The sequence below is a fragment of the Salvelinus namaycush genome, chromosome 12, assembly GCF_016432855.1.
Source record: "Salvelinus namaycush isolate Seneca chromosome 12, SaNama_1.0, whole genome shotgun sequence".
Taxonomy (NCBI): Eukaryota; Metazoa; Chordata; class Actinopteri; order Salmoniformes; family Salmonidae; genus Salvelinus; species Salvelinus namaycush.
This window is the reverse complement of record NC_052318.1, coordinates 39,624,963-39,647,056: the sequence shown is the minus strand read 5'-3', so window position 1 is coordinate 39,647,056 and position 22,094 is coordinate 39,624,963. Positions and strand designations below refer to the sequence as shown.

Below are 22,094 nucleotides of genomic sequence, written 5' to 3'. Positions count from 1 at the left end.
GTCATATCGATGGTTCCTCAATGGGGTGATGAGAGTAGCGTAATACGATGGTTTGAGAAGAGTAACAGGATGGTCCTATTTAAATTCGCTTTCGAAGATACCTTACTTAGGACAGCTAATCAGCCATACCAGTGATTGTCCGAGAGGTGGTTTTATCGTCTCCACCTCGTGTTAAGATTCAAAGTTCAAACAATTTTAAACATGTAGCTGCCGCTTCACACTTTCTCTGGATCAATTAGTTAATTCATAACCTATCATTTACACCTTTTGCATGAAAGGGGCGGTTCCGGCAGGCTGGCACGCTCCCTTTCCTCACTTCGGGGCGTTGATTACGGGGCAGTTATGGAAAACAATTATCTCTTAACTTCTCAAATCACATCCCTCTCAACAAAAACACTTTCAGCATTTTTCATATTACATGCACAACCCATAGTATGGAAACTTCATCTATGTAGTGGGAATACTTTCCAAGTTACAGTATTTCCTTTATAACATTTTTAATGACATCACAAATTAACAAACAAAATGACAGTGTTCTATAGATCGCCTCTGACCTTTCCCCACATTCTACGTTAGAAATATTGTTCCAGTATTTGCTTTTGAATGTGTTAGAATTTCAGCGGGAAAAGGGTCTGTTGAAACAAAGAACATTCCTTTGGTGAATTTGGAGAGCACAGGCCTGGATCTTCTCCCTTGATTTACAACAGGACGTGAGTGTCAATCCCCATTAGTTCTTTCCTCCCGCTCTACGGGTGAAAAAGGGTCTGATTGAAGTTATTCATTGCAAACCTGATCTGACCTATTTGGATTCTCGTGGTCAGTCATGACAAGAGTGATTTCAGGTCTCTCCAGATATGTTAGATCGGGTTAAAGTCCGGGCTCTGGTTGGGCCACTCAAGGACATTCAGAGACTTGTCCCGAAGCCACTGGTGCTTTGTCTTAGCTGTGTGCTTTGGGCTGTTGTCCTATTGGAAGGTGAACCTTGGCCCCATTCAAAGGTCCTGAGCGCTCTGGAGCAGGTTTTCATCAATGATCTCTCTGGAACTGGGAGAACTGGAACTGGGTCTCCCATACCAGCCCAACTCTCTCTCTCTCTCTCTCTCATCACTGCTCAACTGCCAATACAAAGAGGAGCGTGTGTGTGTGGGCACACACATACATGCTAGTGTGCACATCAGCATAGGTGTTTATGAGAGAGAGCGACTGAGAATGGTGGGAGATAGAGGGAGGGAAAGACTGAGTGTCAGGCTGCCCATCATTACGCACACCTGTCACCTTCTCTGTGCGCATCAGCGCTTCATTGGACTCACCTGTACTCCTTCACGTTTTGATTGCCTTCCCTATATCTGTCTGTTCCTCTGTTTCATCCCCGTGTCAGCATTGATGTCGTTATGTTTTCCCCTGTCCAAACGCTGTCCTTGTTTGTTTTTTGTCTGTTATCCATTAAATGTTCATTCCCTGTACTTGCTTCTCGTCTTCTAGCGTTGGTCTTTACACTGAGACAGAGGGAGGGAGAGCAAGAGAGCAGAGGTTTGTTGGGGTTGGCGCTGCGTATAGAAGGTATTGACTGTTGTAACTGGAGCACTATGCAGAGGCTTGAATATGATTACTGAAATACTGGAGTGCCAAACTATAGCTAGTATGCATTCAAGATTCATTCATTATCATTGCCCAAGATGGCATACAGTATGATGATAATAAAGTGTCATTCCCACTCTAGCCAAACAGAGAGATTGTGTCATGACGGAGCACGCCCCCAATCTCATCAACGGGACTGTAGTGGGGGAGGTTGAGAGCTTCAAGTTCCTTGGTGTCCACATCACCAACAAACTATCATGGTCCAAACACACCAAGACAGTCATGAAGAGGGCACGACAAAGCCTATTCCCCCTCAGGAGACTGAAAAGACTTGGCATGGGTCCATAGATCCTCAAAAGGTTCTACAGCTGTAACAATCAAATTTGATCAATAAAATGTATTTATAAAGCCCTTCTTACATCAGCTGATGTCACAAAGTGCTGTACAGAAACCCAGCCTAAAACCCCAAACAGCAAGCAATACAGGTGTAGAGGCACGGTGTCTAGGAAAAACTCCCTAGAAAGGCCAGAAACTAGGAAGAAACCAAGAGAGGAACCAGGCTATGAGGGGTGGCCAGTCCTCTTCTGGCTGTGCCGGGTGGAGATTATTACAGAACATGGCCAAGATGTTCAAATGTTCATAGATGACCAGCAGGGTGACATAATAATAATCACAGTGGTTGTCGAGGGTGCAACAGGTCAGCACCTCAGGAGTACTGTTATTTTACTGCTGCTCTTAATTTTTTATGTGTCTGTTTTTAACCTAACACTTATTTTTCCACATTGTTGGTTAAGGGCTTGTAAGTAAGCATTTCACTGAAAGGTCTACACCTATTGTATTTGGCGCATGTGAGAAATAAAAATTGATTTGATGAGTTAGGAACTATTTTGTGCAAAGGCAATCACATCGCAGACACATTTAATCACAGAGACAGGGACAGAACACCCAAAAGTGAGAGGGAGTGATGGAGACAAAATAGAATGCAGGATGTTCATGATAATCTCCCCTCCTCTGTGATCACAGGAAGCGGGTGCAGTTGTCATGGCAACCGTTTCTTAGGTACTGGGTGGTCCCTAGCAACCAGCCCACTCCCATCACTCGTTTGCAGCGGACTGCAGGGTAGAGGCTCTGTGCTGTCATAGAGGAGATCATCCATCAGTGTTTCACTGTGCAGTGTGGTCTTTAACGTCATTAAGATAAGAAGAACATCGCCAGGAGAAAGCTGTGTTTCTACCTCCTACTTCCTGAATCTTAACCTCTCCCTCAGTTTAATAATCAATCTCCCTGATTTAGTATGGAGCACTGGAGTGAGAAACTGGTTTATCATCAATGCCTGATGATTTAAGTATCCGATCAACACCGATAACTTCAATACTGGCCTTCGGAAAGAAACTGACCCGTAGAAGCACAGCTCTGAAAGCTTTATTCACATACGCATTTACAAGCAGGACAATAATCAACAGAAACAACATTCAATAAAAAAATGAAGCAAGGCCATTCTCTCCCACACACTCTCTCATCTACCAATCAGCGTTGTGGGTTGTGTCCTCACCCCCCCCCCCAACCACCTAGAACACAGGAAGTCCTGCAGAAAGGCAGGCAGATACAGTAGACTGTAGAATCGAAATGTAGAATCAAAATGCAGGAATAAGCAGTGTAGCCGCACAACAGAGACAGACACATCTGCATGATACTGAAGCAAGCAACACAAACACCCTCCTGTGCTGTCAAGCCAAGTTCAGAGATCACAGCAGATATAAAAAGTATATTGTATTTAGAAAAACAACAACCACAAAGTACAAAGTAGATACACCGATACAGGTTTTAAACCCCTCCGTTGGTTTGAGCTTGAGTTCTCAGGTAACATCACACAGCCACTGGCTGCTTAGGATGTTCTCTCCAAACTCCTGGGATTTAAGTTCATCCAGATGACATTTTATCCCTGGTAATAATCATGACTTGAATCTGGATTGAGCACCATTATCTCATTGTCCTCGTGTCACATGTACTGGTGTAACGCATGACACCCATAAAGAGCACATGACATCTGAATTCAGTTGGATATTTTCTGTAACCCAACAATGCTCAGGCAGTATTTCCTCCCTACGGGCAGAGTAGGCAGAGCCCACATGTGTACCATAATTAGTGTAGCACCTCCCTCACACAATGACCTCACAGAGAGCTTTAACAAGGGAAAGAGATCAAGAGAGAACTGGAACATTGATGAGAACTACAGCTGCACTGCAGTTTGTGATAGATGAGTAGTGCAACCAGGTCTGGATTAAGTGCAAATAACTGTGTATAGGAAGAGCTTAGTGTGTTCCCATGCAACCTATATGATTGAGATATATATAGTAGTATTTAAGTACAGTATTGCATTTCAAATGAGATTGGATGGGTTGTGAGTGTTCGGCCTATGAGGTCATGCACTAACGTCAAAGGAATAGAATAGTGTTAGTAGCATAGTCTTTCTGTCTCACGCTCGTCTTCACAGTTTCTCTCTCTCCTTGTTTTGGCCTTTCCCTCCATATTGTCACGTGGACAGACTGCTGTCTGTTCTAGTTTCTCATTTCTAAGACCTAACGCCTTGCATTAAAATCTTTGCACTTCATGATCTTGCTGGGAGAACAGCTACTCTATGAACACTTTGATACACTGAAAATAACATTTTGGTGAAATGCTTAAGCAGTGGAGTACTCCATTCAAATGTCATAAAATAATTTAGATTGTCTGTCTGTACACTGTATCAGATAAAATAATTGAATGCTGTATTATTGCACTACAAATATAATACAGTAGACTACACAATGCACTTGAATAAGTCACAAAAAGTAGCATTAAGAATTGTTAGGTCCAAATATTTAAAAAAACAACAACATACAAATTCATAAAACATTGTAAACTTTAAAAACATGTCCAGAGTATTGTATTGTATCATGCCAAACATACAATACATTTTGATTATACAATGATAAATACTTTCAAAAGTCACATTTGTTAAGTGAATATAGTAACATTTCTCATTTAAAGTACACATGGTTTCTTCCCGTAAGCCTCCTGTTTTACATTGACTTCTCCTTTAGCTGATTCTCTGAGGCTTGTTCACAGTGCAGGGAAAGTGTTAGTTATCGGAACCGGGCAGAGGCCTGCACAGGTAAGTTGACAAAACTCAGATGGAGGTATGATAAGTTGTTGTAAAGTGAAGCCCTTTAGTGCTACAGCCATTCTACATACAGTGTTTTCTAGGTTGACTGTCATATTGCACTGTTTAGGCAGGTAGGAGCTAAATCCTGGTGTGTCACTGTCCTGACTATTTCCTTGGACATGATCTCACACAAAAAAAATGGATTCTAGTCTGTGCTTTATATAGATATGCTGAGAAGGAAATGTCTATCATCAAAATATACTAAATATAGTGCCACCGTCAAATGTGCTCATGAATATTTGAACTGTGAGAATATATTAACTCTGTCTGCAATGTGAAGTGGAGCAACATGGGGTACTTCTCTCCTACCTGGCTCATTGGATGACAGGTTTCAGGTATTGATCTATTTTATAGTAGCAACTCAACATGCACATCCAACACCATGTATCAGGAAATGAATAATTCCATACTATAGGTTGATGTCCGGAGCCAAAAACAAGGTCTAGAAAGCCAAAATGATGAAAAATGTTAAGTCTTATTTCTAATCAAAATAAACAAAAGTTCTTACCTACAGTGTGCACCCTACACATTCACAGATGAACTGAGATGGTTATTTCACCAGCTAAACGAGTTATGGAAGGCATTGGCACCATCATTCTCTTGTACATGTTTTTTTTGTTCTTTGATTGTGACCTCTCACACATACCCCAAAAACGCATTATGACATCACAATGAGGTACCCTCACAAGGACACGACAGAATATCCCTTTTGTGTCATGTTTTTCCTGGAGAGGTAAGGTAGGATTTTGGAAGATATTGAGTGCCTGCTCCCATGTTAACAGAGAGTGCTATGCATAAAGACCTCATGTTAAGTTCCTTTCTTCTTCAGGATATTTTCTAAATGCAAGTACCTGTCGATGTAGCCATGCAGATTCATGCTTGATGGAAAATGATGAAGGTAGTCTACAGTCTACAGGTGTGGTCGGTTCGAAGAGGGCAGAGGGTTGGAGGAGCTGCCCCCAGAGGTAACTGTTGGATCCCAGTGATTGAAGGAGGGGTGCTGGTGTCGCTCTTAACTTCTTTGAACATTCTCCAGCTGAATACCCCAGAATGAGGACATCATGGCAGGTCACTGCTGGCCCTAGAATCCTGCCAATAAATAGAAAATACAGTCAGCCAGTAGGAGGTGGAGAGAGGAGGGGATCAGCTTGATTGACAGCCTTTAAGGAGTCACAAATCATGCAACTGATAAGATCCCTCAACTGGGACCTGACTGGTTACTGCACCATCAATCAAACATGGGTGGGTGTTACATACTGAGTTGCTTAAACAATTATCATGCTCTGGATTATGTAGGGAGGTGTGCATGGTGAGTTCCATCAAATTGTCTACATGGGCTATTTGTTCAAATCCTTATTTTATTATCCTCACAGACATTAGAAATCAGGCCAGATTACAGAATGGATCTATCATGTGCATCTAGGCCAGATTAAGAAGCAAGCAAGTGAAATTTGAATAAAACCAAACAAATGACAAGAATAAGGAAACATGAAAGGGATATATGTACCATAGAGACATGCACATCACAGTTTGGGAGAGTGGGGGATAGGCAGGCTGGTGTTTGAGCTATTTTAGTACAATTGTGTGTGTGTGTGTGTGTGTGTGTGTGTGTGTGTGTGTGTGTGTGTGTGTGTGTGTGTGTGTGTGTGTGTGTGTGTGTGTGTGTGTGTGTGTGTGTGTGTGTGTGTGTGTGTGTGTGTGTGTGAGAGAGAGAGAGAGTGTGTGTGAAAGAGAGAGTGTGTGTCTGCATGTAGGGCTATTGGTACTATGTCTATGGAGGCCACATTTAGTCTGTGTTAGTTAGTTTGTGGCCACTGCCTGACACCATGCTGATCATAATTGAAATGTTTTCCCTTGTATTGGGCTAGTGATAAGAGGTGGCTACTGGGCAACAGGGGCAGAGCTAAAATATGTGTGTGGATGTGACAGAGGTGCTGGATGATGCAGCCACTGCTCTGAGGCAGGTGTACACACTGAGAACTCAGGACCAGGACAGTGCATACCTTAATCCTCTGCTTTATTCGTGCTTAGAGCTTTGCCGTGAGTCTCTGCCAAACAAACCACATATTGTCATTATTATTCTGACCTGGCAGCTACTTTGGGCCTAATCTCAGCTGTCAGTGAGTGATTAGTTTCCCGCTTTAGAGAGATTTCCAAATCTCATATTCATAGCTCACAGATGCATCACAATGAAGGTCAATGGGAAGGAGGGTGTGCAGTGAGTGTCAGGGGAAGGGGACAGATGAAAAATAGAGAAAGGGAGATACCAAGGTGTTGTCTAGAACCTTAAAGGGTTCTTCAACTGTCCCCAACTGTCCCCTTTGAAGAACCCATTTTGGTTCCATGTAGAATCCTCTTGGGTTCCATGTAGAATCCGCTGTGGAAAGGGTTCTACTTGAAACCGAAAAGGGTTCTCCTATGGGGACAGCCAAAGAACCCTTTCGGAACCCTTTTTTTCTAAGAGTGCAGGAATTCATCGTCCTTTCTCTGCCTCCTCTCTGAGAATCAATGTTTGTCTGCTCTTTGCTGACATTATATAATCCATGCCCCCTTTTAAAAAGGACACTGAACTCTGCCTACACAGATCAACCCCACATCTGGGGTGATAAAAGTGACAATTAGAAAATGTATTTTAAAAAACAGGCCTAGAAACATAATCCTAGTTTGAGTTACACCAATCACAGTGCTCCTACATGTTACCAGCAACCAGCATACCTCCAGCTGTAGAATGGGCTTCCTTTCATTTTGAGTACTTTAGAATAGAAAAAAGAAAGGTTCAATTGTCAGCGTCCAAAACACACACACACACACTTTTCAAAAACACACGCTCCACTAATCCAATCCATCTCCTTAGTTTTCATGTCATGTCAGTACAATGGAGAGGACTCTGCCTTGTCCCTAAATCAAAGCTGAAATTAAAATGCCAGTTCAGTTCAGTCAGACAAGGGCCGCATCTTATTGGGCCTGCAACCTGAAAAAGAAAATGCACAAAGACCAACACACATCTACACAAATGTCATTAGAATAAACACAATGTCATACAATGTTTAGCCTACACTGACTTTCCCATGAATATTATACTGTACGAAGTTTAACTGTGAAAGAGTTCACTTGAGTCCATTCTTCTCCCCCGGGTTAGTTTTATTATTACACAAACCCCAGGCCTGGTTTTCAATTCCCTGACCTCAAAGAGTTGTAATGTCTGAGACAACAGCACACAGACAATCTTGGAAAGCCATTTTTTGTTATATATTAAAATTGCATGAACTGCAAGCAAAGAATGAAAGGAAGAGGCAGTAACATGACTTGGGAATTAGCATGGCTCAATGACTTACGTAAGCCATCGGAGCCAAACCCCAGTAGAGTGAAAGGCAGCAGGGCAAATTAAAAGCAAATAAGTATTTCTGTTAATGTCTACAAAACACACAGCAATAGACTGCCTGTGTTCAAACACCACAGGACTAGAGCAGAGCATAACACGATAAAACCTGCTGACATCCCATAGATCCTTAGAAAAATGGGGTATATTTAACAAGCCAACCTCAAGCATCCTCTAATTGGTAAACCCTGGTCAGAGAAACAGTTCTAAATAGTACACTAGCACAGTCTCTGTTCATTAACTGGAGTGTGTTAGTAGAAGGCTGACAGCTGCACTGAGGCGACACAGGGTCTGTAGGCTCCTCCTCTAAGAGGAATGAATATGACATTGTGATGTGAGTGAAACAGTCACTCAGTCTGCAGGGTGCGCAGTGCCAGAACATAGAAACATGCAGAGGCAGCTCTGGTCTAGAATATTTTTTCAAAGGGGCAAATAATGTTCTTTGCAAAACGAGGCCCTGTCTGAATAATTTTTTAATGCATCCTTCATTCATGTAATCAGTGAATGCATTATAGGCTGAATGAAAGCAAGGCTACTGCTTTTATTAATCCACCCTTGTCTGATTTGTGATTACATGAAGGAAGGAGGAGTGTGCATTTCATATGAAGAAATACAAGAGGAAAACTGCTCCAGGCCTCCAGCTCAGAGGAGCACATACCTGTAGTGTGGATGCTCTTGAGTCGCTGGTCTCTGTAGGACCTGTGCTTCTGGGTATACTGGACACAAAGTAGCCTGCTCCCTTGGGTACTATAGGCTGTCTGACAACCACCTTGCCTTTCCTGGTCTCTGCTAGAAACAGGCTGTACCAGTAGGCATCACTGGAGATGAGGGTGGAATCGGCTATGGTGGAGCACCTCTGGCTGATGAAACTGTTTCTGCTGATCACACTGTTCCTGTTCAGACTGTTCAGATTCATATTTATAGCAGGAGGCATCTTCATGGGCTTTGGTTTCTGACACTTCAGCACAATGACCACCAATATGGTGATCAACAGCAGGAAGGACACTGAACCCAAACCGATGACCAAATAGAGATTTAAGTCTGTGAACAAGTCAAATTCTGAAGGCACCTCAGTAGTTTCTGAGAATGGCGTCACCATGTGTTCTACTGTTGATATCTTGATGGTAATTGTGGCCGAAAGAGCGGGGTCTCCATTGTCTTTGGCGACAACAACCAGCCGCTGATGACGGGGGTCCCTGTAGCTGAACATTCTCGTGGTCCGGATCTCCCCGTTGTACTGATCTAGACTGAACAGAGAAGAGTCACTGGTCTGTAGAAGCTGATATGTGACCCGTGAGTTCTGTAATGAGTCTGTGTCAATGGCGATCACTTTGACAACCAGGAATCCTTTATCAGCAGACCTCGGGATCACCTCTTCAATTACCGAGCCCTGTGCTCGCCAAGGCGACACTATGAGCGGGGTGTTGTCATTCTGGTCCAAAATGATGATGTGAACTGTCACATTGCTGCTGAGTGGAGGTAACCCAGAGTCTCTGGCCTCTATGTGGAAAAGAAACTCCCTCTCCCTTTCAAAGTCAAAGGTCTTTAGAGCATAAAGGTTGCCATTCTCTGGATTAATGGAGAACAACATGGACATAGACGTGTTGATGATCTCCTTCTCCATGATAAAATAGACCAGATACTGGTTCTCGTGGAGGTCGGGGTCAAAAGCACTGAGTGACATCAACAGTGCCCCGGGGACGTTGTTCTCCACAACATGGATTGTGTAGAATGACTGGGGGAATACTGGTGCGTTATCATTGACGTCCAGTATTTCCAAGGTGATTGTCTCATTGTCAAATAAGCGAGGTGTTCCTTTGTCTGTGACTATGAAAGTGATGTCATATCTTGGAATTGTCTCACGGTCCAGTGGTTCTGAAATAAGCAGAGCAAAGTAATCCTCCGAAGACTTATCGAGAACGAAGGGTAGGGATGCTTGTTGGTTCAAAGTGAGTTCAACTTCACCGTTGTCCCCAGAGTCCCTATCGCTTATACTGATCACTGCTATTAATGTTCCTATGGAAACATCTTCCTTGACCGTGCTTTTAAAAGATGTAATGGTAACCTCAGGATAGTTGTCATTCAGATCGGTAATAAATGCCATTACTTTACTATCTCCGGATAACGAATTCGATCCTTGGTCTCTTGCTTGAATATATATATCGAAACTGTGACTCTCCTCAAAATCAATCACATCCTTCACCTTTATTTCCCCTGTATTTGAATTTAGAGAGAACTTTTCTTGTGTCTTCTCGGATGTATATAACGTGTATGAATATGTAATCTCTGCGTTGGTGCCCTCGTCCAAGTCTGTTGCGCTCAACTTCATTACTAGAGTTCCAATTGGGGAGTTTTCAGTTACATTAATAGCATATATCGGCTGGTTAAAAAAGGGGGCATTGTCATTGATATCCAGAACCATAAGGATGATACTGGCTGTGGATGAGCGCGCAGGAACCCCGCCATCTGCAGCGGTTAATATTAAATTATGAACCGCCTGTTCCTCCCGATCTAAATTACTGTTGATAACCAAATCTACATATTTAGAGCCATCGCTTCCGGTCTGTATTTCAATTGTAAAATACTTGCTTTCGCTCAAATAGTAAGTCTTAATAGAATTCGCACCGACATCTGCATCCACAGCATTTGTCAAAGAGAATCTCTCTCCTGGAGCGGTAGATTCTGAAATATCCAATTGCATTGTCTCCCTTCGAAAGATAGGTGCGTTGTCATTTATGTCCATGATTTCAAGCTCAATGTAAAAAATACGAATGGGATTTTCAAGTATGACATCCGTTTTAAGAAAACAAGACGTTGTCTTGCTCGAGCATATGTATTCCCTGTCTATCTTTTCAAGTATGAATAGCTCTCCCGTTTCTTTGTTAATGTCCAAATATTTCTTAGTGTGGATTATGTCAAGCTTTGCCTTGCGTGTTACCAGAGCGCGAACGTCAAGTCCCAAATCTGTAGCCAGGTTTGCAACAACGGAACCCTCTTGCATTTCCTCGGGAATAGAGTAGCGAGTAATGGGCAAAGCAATTCCCCACATCCCGCTGAATACAAAGAGAACCGTGGCGCACCTTGTCCAGACAGTTGCAATGGATAAAGCCATTATTGCAAACCAAATATGGTAAAATATGACAGTACTTGTAGCAATGCGTTGAAGCCGAATACATTTACATCTAAACGCTATTGTTTATGTGAGAAACAATCGGTAGCCTTCTCTTCTGCACCGTGGAATTCATACCAAGCCTCCACGCGGGACAACTGCTGTGCGTTGCCCTCCCAATCGTGATGACGTCTGCTGACTAGTCGTAAAGGAACAGCGACATTGCGTGAGCTATGTGGAATTGTTTTGAATGTAACATTAACCTATTTAATCCTATATAAAAAAACGTTTTCAGTTATAAGGCTCTAAAAATGTTACTGAATGATGTATCAATGCATTTCCAGCAAATATTGAAATAATAAAGGGTCTCAATGAAAGATGTGCAGTGTCACATGTTTAGTGTGAATTGTCACATGACCAGAGCTGTTTACTTCCTGGTTGCACCATAAGAAGAGGATGGCTGCATCAAAGCTCCCAAACAGAAGGTTAGTAAAGTATGTTAACATAAAGTTAGGACAAAGATTTTTGGTACACATCATCTTTAGGGTGTCTGGTATTGATATATGCATTTGCAATTACTCAACTTTGTTCAGTGTGGTCATAGAATGAGTATACATGTTGACGGCAACAATAGTGACCGCTGGGATAACACAGTGCATCTAGGTATACACATACTGATACACAGACATAGTTCTTGTTCTACCTAACTTTCTACTCTGTTCTTTCTTTTAGTTTCACTTTGAGTCAAGTTCTGGATATGTTGGATCTAGGTGACTGCTCAGACAAGCCATGCAACATTGCAGTTATCCCTCAAAATGAGAAAGATGCTGTCCTGAGTGATTGTGATAGCGATGGGTCAGATATGGACTACGGACAGGCCATTTGCCAGCCAGGCTGTTGAATGCATGTGCTGAACCTATGCAAACAGATCATGACAGGAACAACGTTATCAGTGATAATGAACTACCCCCCACCACCCCCCCCCCCCCCCCCCCCCCCCATCCACAACCTCCCCCACCCCCTTCCGTTGTTGATAATGAAGAGCCAAGGGTCTCTACAAGCCATAGGGGTCAGCCAGAAGAGCCAAGGGTCTCTACAAGCCATAGGGGTCAGCCAGAAGAGCCAAGGGTCTCTACAAGCCATAGGGGTCAGCCAGAAGAGCCAAGGGTCTCTACAAGCCATAGGGGTCAGCCAGAAGAGCCAAGGGTCTCTACAAGCCATAGGGGTCAGCCAGAAGAGCCAAGGGTCTCTACAAGCCATAGGGGTCAGCCAGAAGAGCCAAGGGTCTCTACAAGCCATAGGGGTCAGCCAGAAGAGCCAAGGGTCTCTACAAGCCATAGGGGTCAGCCAGAAGAGCCAAGGGAAAAGCTGCAGGTGGTCAAAAAGAAAGATTGAGCGTTCAAACAATCGAAGAGGCCTGCCACTGATGTGATTCCAAAACACATAGTATACAGCCCAAATATGCAAAAGTTTGGCACAAAACCACTGAGCCACGGATGGAGATCTCTACTGGCTGCTACTGTTGAAGATCAGGCAAGATATGACAAAGCTTCTCACTGTCCAATCAACACGATGCACCGGTTCCAGAGAAGTCGTCATTGTGACAAACGTACTAGCTATGCATGTGAGAAATGCAAAGCGCCACTGCACATAGAGTGCTTCAAGATATACCATGGACAGTAGAAAAGGAGATAAGACCGAATGAAAAAGGGCTGAAAAAGACAAAAGAAAAATAGAAAAGTTGATAAAGGGTGAGGAGAAGCAGTACAACTGACTCTAGGAAGAAAAGAAAAGTTGACGAAAAAGACAATCAAAATGACTGAAATGTTTTTGGAACAGAAGGTGAACTTATTCAAGACATCCTGTATGACAGTAGGTCTGACTGATCGTAGTTCAAAACAGTGATGCACAAACTAATCTTGCACTTGGTTCTGAAGCTCTATGATATATACGTATATATAAGCACTCATTGTGCAGTGGCGCTTTTTAAATATATATATATATATATTTGTATTTTGTTCAGTGTAGGCCTCTACTTGAATGCATATTCTACAGGCTACCTCTATCCTAAATGTTACCTTTATGTTCAGTGGGAATGAATCACATGACTGCTATACAGTTGTTAGTGAATGTTGCACTAAAATGTCACAATGACAATGTTACAATGAATATTGCACTAAAGTACAAGTTCAACTGTTACAATAAAGTTACAATATTAATGTTTCAATACATATTGAACTAAAGTAACAATGTTGAAATACGTTGATGGTTGTTGTCTTTTTGTCTTTGCTCTCAGTATTCATATCGTGTTGTATAAGGGTTTTTGATGTGTAAAATAGTCACACTAGAATGTGACGGGGCATTCTAGTGGCAATGCTGGGGACTGCTAGTGACAGAGTTTTAAATGTGTTAATAACTGGGTTGGGATATATAAGAACTTTGATAACTGCATAGGAGAAATATGTTAATTCCGTATACATCCCATTATCCCACCGGTCACAATTGTGACCCGCCATAAAACACACTTTTTCACCTACTTTTCCATTAAAATTTCAAAAAAGAATGATTGATTACTTCAAAGGGTTAATAATGACACTTGATTTTGGATATTTTCATGTCTGGGAAAAATTCGGGATTAAATGGGTTAATGCATGTTTGTAGACGAAAATGTATCTTTCGAAAGCCCTGTACACGCTCCTACTTGTTAAAAAGCTTCCGTTAAATTGTGATAATCAGCACCTCAAAGCTATAACTTGGCCTCTCCCTCACTTTATCGTCCTCCTGCGACAGCGACAAGCACGAGAACAGCGACAGGGCCTCTCTGAGCAACACTGATCTCGTGAAATAAAACCAATGCAAAAGATAAATAGAATAATACTAATCGTAATGTGATGTCAACGTCACAAGGATAGTCTGCGTAAATTCCGAGCCAACCTAAATTCAGCACCAAACCACATGAACTGCGCCACACAGTATCTGGATCTCCAAACAATATTTCTTGAATGAGCAGCGCTGTAATTGCCAGAAATGGGATTATAAATAAACATGTTTCCATCCACACTTTTTATGTGACTAGTCATACCATATCAACAACAACAAAAAATCACATCTGTGATGGAAACAGGAAGTTTCGGTGCTATTGTATAAATGCTAACAGATTATTTGTTTGTTCGACATGGTGGGATCTTTTTGTGTCGGTTAAATTAATTAGGCGAGAAATGGTGGTGGAAACGTTGGTTATATTGATATAATAACCATTATATCGAAGTAAACTTGGAGTCACGCGATAAATGTTGTGTGGTCCTCCCACTACGACTCGGGAAAGCATGCAGTTTACTAGGCTATAGATGAAATAAATGATGATCAACTTCACATGCTGGTGAAAGTCCACGGTGATATTGATGCTACTTTCTAATAAATATCGATGGTCTCATTCTGGTGACATGATGATAGATGCTTGACTGCCGTTTGACAAATAAATGATATTCTCGCTCTTATCCATACTGATCTCATCATGTAGACTAGCCTACTCGCACAGCCTACCCGCACTGTATCTGCGAGCTTTTGGCTAGAGCGCGTGACAAAACTATCTGTAGAGTTGAAAATGCGATGGAAACACATTGAACTTTAGATTTTTATACTTTAGGCCTATATCAAAATGTCAATGAAAAGGTACATTTTGTGTAGACTACATCATCATGCACAGATCTTTTTCTGCAACAAGTACATTTGCTGGAAACACCACTGGTTGAAAAATGCGTATATTTTCTTCATACGGATTATAGAATATTCGCATGAAAATCTATTGCTTTTTGGATGTAAACCTAGCTAGTGTCGATGTCGATATCAAGCCACATCCTCTGACTCTGTGTGATGGTGAAGTATATTCTTAGGGAACACCGGCACAGTGTCCAATATCAAAACACATTTGATCCAAGTGCAGATTCGAAACGCCAAAATATTTTTAAAAAAAATATAAAAAAAAATATTCCTCCTCACATATTGCCATTTCTCTTAATCTGCTTCTTTGATTTCATGTTGACGGAGCTAGGCTCATATACGGGCCCCACTAAATGGTCTGTAAAACGTGCAAGACAGTATTTCAATTATGCTATACATACCTGTGATAAAACTCCCCTGCAAGTTGTCATAATCAGCAGCACCTCAAAAACAGAACTTGAGATGGCCTCGATCTCACTGTAGAAGTCGCACTGCAAAAGCAACAACAGAACGATAGCGATATGGCTCTAAATCTCAGAGCAACAGATAGATAAGAATTCAACTTTTGACGCAATAATCATAATGTGACGTCAACGTCACAGCGATTCTCTTCGTCAATTCAGCACCACCTTCCACAGGCATGGCTCGGAACCACAGAAATATAATCTACATTATTGAATTTAGATTGTATTTATACGGTCACAACTACATTGTATGTCCCGTAGCCAAACATAAGGCTCCGCGTGTCCTCCAGTCCCACATTGATTCAAATAAATCAGCAGTAAGATCAGATTTTATACATATAAACATGTTTAAGAAGCCAAACGGGTCAAACATGAAGGTATAAAGTACAACAATATGATATACATGCTTGTAAATTACTGCCTAACAGAATGCCGTGCACAATCTTCACAACGCAACCCTCAAGGCATTTGGAGACTTTGCCATAACTGCTGGTAACAGATATCCTCAGATCATTTCCCCCATTATCCCCACAAGTGGCTATAATTGCCCTTATATCTGCACAATCTCATCATCATTATCAACTAGGACTGTACATGATAAAAATTAAAAGAGATAGAATTATGACACTGCTGTATTGAGAGAAAATACTATGCTGTAAAGTATTAAATTATGTGTTCGAGTCATGGATTCAAACATACTAAACTATTTTAATTTCCCTTGTGCACAGAGGTTTATACTATATGGGTTGATTATATTAATAGTTAATGAACATCCACGGAAATGTGTATTAAATTGTATGCACAGTCTCTTCTAATATATTCATTTAAAAAAGTCATTGTTTATCAGGTTGTCCTCTCTCTGGTCAAAGCTCGGGTCATAGCTAGAGATGAACCTCTTATTCTTTCCAAACGTAGAGAATGAGTTGTAGACATCCAGTTCCCCCCTGGGTGCAGGCTTCAGAGTGCAGTACCCAGACGGTGTGCCAGGGATGTAGACGTTGTGCTGGTAGTCAGGTGGTGGCTGTGCAGATGGAGGCTGGGTGTAGCTCGGGGTCCACGAACGGTTTGGAACCCTTCCTACACTTCCAACACTTCCTACCTCTCCAATCCCTTCGACCTGGGAGGACATCTTGTATTCTGCTAACAAAACAAATCACATAATAAAGTGTTCGTTAGTTAGTGTGCTATCTGCAATAGCAACATGTTATAAAGTGTGGGATAATGTCATGGCGTCAGTTTTATAACTATTTCTCTAGACAGCCGGTCTGTATTTTGTTGTCTTTTAGTATTGGCATAGAATATTTTCTGACACTGTAGGTTCCTGGTCCACGTACCACGCATATGACTACCCCACGTATAGTACTGTGGTGCCACCGGGCAGAAAAAGCCATCCGGGTCCGGCCTGGGTCTACGTGGGAAGGTCCTTTCCATGGAGCTAAAGCTGTAGAAAGAAAATAAAAATAAGGAACTAGAATGACTCCTTGTTGTGTGTGTGTGTGCGTTCATGCCCCTCCCTACCTTCAGGCTATGCTCAAACCCTACACCCGAGCACTCTGTTCTGCCACCTCTGGTCTCTTGGACCTCCCACCCTCACCGGAGTGCAGCTCCCGCTTAGCCCAGTCCAAGCTCTTCTCTGTCCTGGCACACCAATGGTGGAACCAGCTTCCCCCTGAAGTTAGGACAGCAGAGTCCCTGCGCATCTTCCAAAAGCACCTGAAACCCTACCTCTTCAAAGAGTCTCTTAAATAATCCCCCTCCTCACCTCAACCCCCCCTCCCCCACTCTACTGACAGCTACGTTATAGAATAAAAAATGACTTTCTATGCCTGTGATATGTGGTTGTCCCACCTAGCTATCTTAAGATGAATGCACTAACTGAGCGTCTCTAATTGACTAAAATGTCAAATGTGTGTGTGTGTGTGCTCGCTTGTTTTTTTTTCCACCAGCATTTTTGTTGACCTTTTGTGTGCTGAATTTCGTTGATTTTTCGTCAATGTCCAGTCCATGTTCGCTTGCTTGAGCTGCACAATTGAGAACGTAGAGAGGTTAGTAATACAACTGAAATGATAGTCCACATCAATTACATGTAATTGCCACGAATAAATATGAGTCTGTGAGAAATATTACATGATGTACTTTGCAGTGGATAGTTTCAATTGCCACTTGAAATAAATCAATAAGGAATGAATAAATGAACTACTGAATAGGAAAATGGGCAGTACAGTTGTATCACGTCTTGCACTAATGTTCTCCACTAGGCCTACTACAGTCCATTAACGCACCCATGCATGCAACTATTGCCCCCCTGTGGCACGATGGAGCATCCCTAGGGAGAAGCAGATTATGTGAAGTTGCAAGTGAGCCACCATCCCCAGTCATCAGAGTGATTCTACATATGTATATGTATATGTATATGCGTTCTGCATGTTTTATTTATTTATTTCATGACTTTTAAACCGTTACATTCGGATACATTCATTATTTGATATATTACTGTGTGTACTGTATGAGTCCCATCACACTATGGACGTCTTGCTCTATTCACGTTCAAGGCCTTGCAGCGTCAGTTTATCCTTGAACAGACACATGGAAATTGTTGGTTTGCTGAGGCAATCAGAATAACAATACAATAAGTTGTTTTGCTTATAGCACGTAATACTTCACATGACCTCTCCATTTCTATAAGCCTTTACACTTTTACAGTATCACCTGGGCTACAATTGATTTATGTTACATTATATATTACATATAAACCATGGTGGATAGACTAACCACGGACCGTTTTAAGGATTATTAAACCAGTGACGTTTGCCCCTGACCTTAGCTCAGTCGCTCCTAATAGTATAATTGTGTCTCAGTCCACTTCAATACATATAGTCTTCATTCATCATTTTAATAGTATGACTTTGGAAGTCATATTTTGTACTTTAAACGTTAGCGGTACCTTTGATTTCAATGTAATCAGCTTTCCTGACTTGTGCGTAATTACTTTCCGTTCATTGACAGATGTATCATTTGCAATGTTTCTTAGTTGTTGAACAAGCATGAGTGACAATCATCAAAATTATACAAATAAAATGATAAATTATAATTATTTGGAAGTCTGATGTGATTATATTTGGAGCAGTACGGGCCTAGGCCATTTACCTCGTTCGGAATAGTTGCTCCGTTGTTCACTATTAGGCTGCGGGAGTCCTGTGCGCTCCAACCCGATTTGGGGTAGTCTGCGCCCTTGGCATTATTCTTCTGTGGAGTCGCATTCATCGGACTACATGACTTTAGGAACATGAACTCGCTCTTGGATGATTCCGGGGTCAGACACATCTTGTAGCAGTATGGCTGAGAAAGGGGGCCGTTGCCATTTGCCTCAACGCAGTTCGTGGATCCTTTGGTGCTTGTGGTTATCTGCACGTTCAAGTTGGACTTCTTGAACACATCAGTGGTAGACTCCTCTGATCGGAACCCGCAGCATGCACTCAGAGAGCAGTTATACCTCCGAATGGAATGTCTGTCCCTGTATCCCTTTATCGCTGCCAGGACGATAATAGCCACCAGAAACGTGAACGAGATAACGCCCAGAGACACTATTAAGTACAGCGTGAGGTTCGAGCGGTACTGGGGGCTCAGTGTGAGGTCGCCGAAATCAGGCAGTGATTCTGGCACGTTGTCAACAACTGACAGGATGATGGAAACTGTGGCCGAAAGGGGTGGCTGACCGTTGTCCTTGACCAGAATGACCAGCATTTGCCTTATGGGGTCTTTTTCCACAAATCGGCGAATCGTCCTGATTTCGCCCGTGTACAGGGCGACGCTAAACAGGCTCGGGTCGTTTGCCTGGAGCACCTGGTAGAACAGACGCGAGTTTTGACCTGCGTCTGCGTCCATCGCAGTGATTTTTGCCACAAGATAGCCAGCATCAACTGACCTGGGCACAACTTCAGTCGCCGCGGTGCCGTTTTGTGGTAGAGGTGCTACTATGACTGGTGCATTGTCATTTTGGTCCAAAATAAAGACATTTACGGTAACATTGGTTCTCAGGGGTGGAAACCCGGCATCTTGTGCTTGGACTAAAATCTGAAAGTTTCTTAGCTGCTCATGGTCAAAAGAACGCAATGCGTAGATATTCCCGTTGTCTGAGTTTATGGAGACGTAGGTGGACACGGGCATCCCCTGTATATCACCTTCCAGAATAGAGTAAGAGAGATAGGCATTTTGGTCTGAATCTGGATCCAGGGCAGTAACCGAGCAAATTGAGGCTCCTGGTGCGTTATTCTCTGTCAAATAGACGGTGTATGATGGCTGCTTGAATCGGGGTGTGTTGTCGTTCATGTCTGACACTTGAACTAAAATAGTTTTCCTTGTGAACAAGGGAGGTGCGCCCATATCTCTTGCTGTGAGAGTGATGTTGTACTCTGGCACCGTCTCTCTGTCCAAAAAATCACAAGTAACCAAAGTGTAATAGTTCTTAAAAGAGGAGTGGAGCTGGAAGGGGACATGATGTGGAATTTCACAGTCAACATTCCCATTGTCACCTGAGTCTTTGTCCATGACGCTGATGACAGCTATCACAGTCCCCGGTGGGGCGTCCTCTTGGACAGGTGTGGACACTGATGTCAAGATCACCTCCGGGAGGTTGTCATTCACATCTAAGATATTGACCAGAACTTTACAGTGCACGGCCACTGCCGATGGACCCTTGTCCTTGGCTTGCACATATATCTCATGCATCCTGGCCTTTTCATAATCTACGACCCCTTTCACTCTGATCTCTCCAGTGCGCGAATCCACAATGAAAAGCTCGCGCACTTTTATGGGAGCATGCCCGCTGAAAGAGTATGTGATATCCGCATTAGGACCCTCATCCAAATCCGATGCGTTTAGTTTTATCACAACGGTGCCCTTCGGTGCGTTTTCCACAAGCCTCACTCTGTAGAAAGACTGGTCGAACACGGGCGCGTTGTCATTTGCATCCAGAACTGTTATATTGATTTGCGCTGTCCCGGATCTTTCTGGCGAGCCTCCATCCACAGCCGTCAGCACCATTTGGTGCGTATTCTGCTGCTCTCTGTCCAAGGGGCTCTCCAGGACCAACTCCGCAAACTTACTGCCATCACTACGCGTCTGGATGTCCAGGACAAAATGTTCATTCACACTCAGCAGATAAGAGCGGAGCGAGTTGCTGCCAACGTCCAAGTCCTGCGCGCTCTCTAGTGGGAAGCGGGACCCGGGTACCGCCGACTCGGATATATCCAAATTAAACTCACTCCACGGAAAACTGGGTGAGTTATCGTTCACATCTAAAATCTCCACCTCAACCCTGTACAGTTCCAATGGGTTTTCGATTACCACTTGCAAATGGAAAGAGCAAGACAGACTCTGTTCACATAGTTCCTCTCGATCAATTATTTCGTTTACAAATAAAATACCATTTTCTAAATTTACCTCCAAGTATTGCTTTTTTGCTCCTGAAACTATCCTGAACCTGCGCGCAGAGAGTCTCTCGACGTCTAAACCCAAGTCATCGGCTATATTTCCAACAAAAGCGCCATGTTCCAGTTCCTCAGGGATTGAATAACGAATCTGAGCCCAAACTAAATCCAGGACACATACGACGAGAGCTAGGCATGTCACCTGCCATATCCCCCCAAGCCGTCTCTTTGCGCCTCGGAGGTCCATCTAGGCGACGGATTATACTACAAAAATGCGCACTCCATGGGTTTCAGTCAGAAAATTATTACGTTTAAATATATATTATTCTGTAAATAATCATTTTACAATTTTACTATTTTATTCTAAATGAAAAAAAGTGAATATAAAGATATAGGCTAATAGCATCCACAACTTGAAGTGGAGCCTTGGAGTTCGCCCCATCCGAGTGTCTTTGAATGTGTGTGAGTGAGAAAGGAAGAGGAGAGAGGGAGGCGTGCGCGGAGGAGGTTGGTGTCTCTGATTAGCATTGTGATGCTCTGGTGTGTGTGTGTGTGTGTGTGTGTGTGTGTGTGTGTGTGTGTGTGTGTGTGTGTGTGTGTGTGTGTGTGTGTGTGTGTGTGTGTGTGTGTGTGTGTGTGTGTGTGTGTGTGTGTGTGTGTGTGTGTGTGTGTGTGCGTGTGTGTGTGTGTGCGTGCGTGCGTGCGTGTGTGTGTTTATTGGCTCAATCCCAGTATTCCGATAGGGAAAAGCGACATCTGCTCTGATTCCAGTTTGAGCACAACACCATAGGCTAATCTTTCGCACTAATCAAATGCAGCGACCGTGTTATTTAGCCCAATTTCTACGGGACGGGACGGGGGGGCTAAAATGATAGGCTATGATAGTTTAGTTGAATTAAACTAATTTATCTCTCTTGAAGGTTACAATACAAAATAGCATCCATGCATGGTTCATGCGACATATCGCATGCTTTAATATTTCAAAAAGTGTCTTACCTATTTTGGGGTTACAAATGGTTGTTGATTTGATCCTCGCTATGTCAAATAGATCTACTGCAGAAGCTTCATTAAAAATAACCACTTGCAGAAGAAGAAAGTAATAGGCTAGGCTACAATCAAATCTATAGCATACGCCTTACAACGCATAGGCACATCTTTGAATAAAACCTAAACATTTTCTATTTTTGAGAGCAAATAAGTAACATCTCAC

At 42.6% G+C, this 22,094-nt stretch overlaps 2 protein-coding genes across 2 annotated transcripts; both read right to left on the bottom strand.

Moving 5' to 3' along the window:
- Window positions 1-3,011: 3,011 nt before the first annotated feature.
- LOC120057211 (protocadherin alpha-C2-like) lies at window positions 3,012-11,343 on the bottom strand. The gene is made up of 2 exons (XM_039005721.1): window positions 8,821-11,343; window positions 3,012-5,872 (listed from the first exon to the last, which is right to left on the bottom strand). The coding sequence occupies exons 1-2, from the start codon at window positions 11,272-11,274 to the stop codon at window positions 5,843-5,845; spliced, it is 2,484 nt and encodes an 827-aa protein (XP_038861649.1). The 5' UTR covers window positions 11,275-11,343; the 3' UTR covers window positions 3,012-5,842.
- Window positions 11,344-16,275: 4,932 nt separating this feature from the next.
- On the bottom strand, window positions 16,276-21,131 carry LOC120057529 (protocadherin-10-like). Its single transcript, XM_039006123.1, has 4 exons — window positions 18,603-21,131; window positions 17,415-17,476; window positions 16,790-16,896; window positions 16,276-16,595 (listed from the first exon to the last, which is right to left on the bottom strand). The coding sequence occupies exons 1-4, from the start codon at window positions 21,129-21,131 to the stop codon at window positions 16,276-16,278; spliced, it is 3,018 nt and encodes a 1,005-aa protein (XP_038862051.1).
- Window positions 21,132-22,094: the final 963 nt, after the last annotated feature.

What these genes read in the sequence shown, in the direction of transcription:
- LOC120057211 (XM_039005721.1), bottom strand. Translation starts at nt 11,274, where the DNA reads ATGGCTTTATCCATTGCAACTGTCTGGACAAGGTGCGCCACGGTTCTC. An exon ending in CAAGAGCATCCACACTACAG is followed by an intron (nt 5,873 to 8,820) that starts GTATGTGCTCCT and finishes ATTTATTGGCAG; the next exon opens with GATTCTAGGGCCAGCAGTGA.
- LOC120057529 (XM_039006123.1), bottom strand. Translation starts at nt 21,131, where the DNA reads ATGGACCTCCGAGGCGCAAAGAGACGGCTTGGGGGGATATGGCAGGTG. An exon ending in GAGCAACTATTCCGAACGAG is followed by an intron (nt 17,477 to 18,602) that starts GTAAATGGCCTA and finishes TCAATTGTGCAG; the next exon opens with CTCAAGCAAGCGAACATGGA. An exon ending in GTGGGGTAGTCATATGCGTG is followed by an intron (nt 16,596 to 16,789) that starts GTACGTGGACCA and finishes TTGTTTTGTTAG; the next exon opens with CAGAATACAAGATGTCCTCC.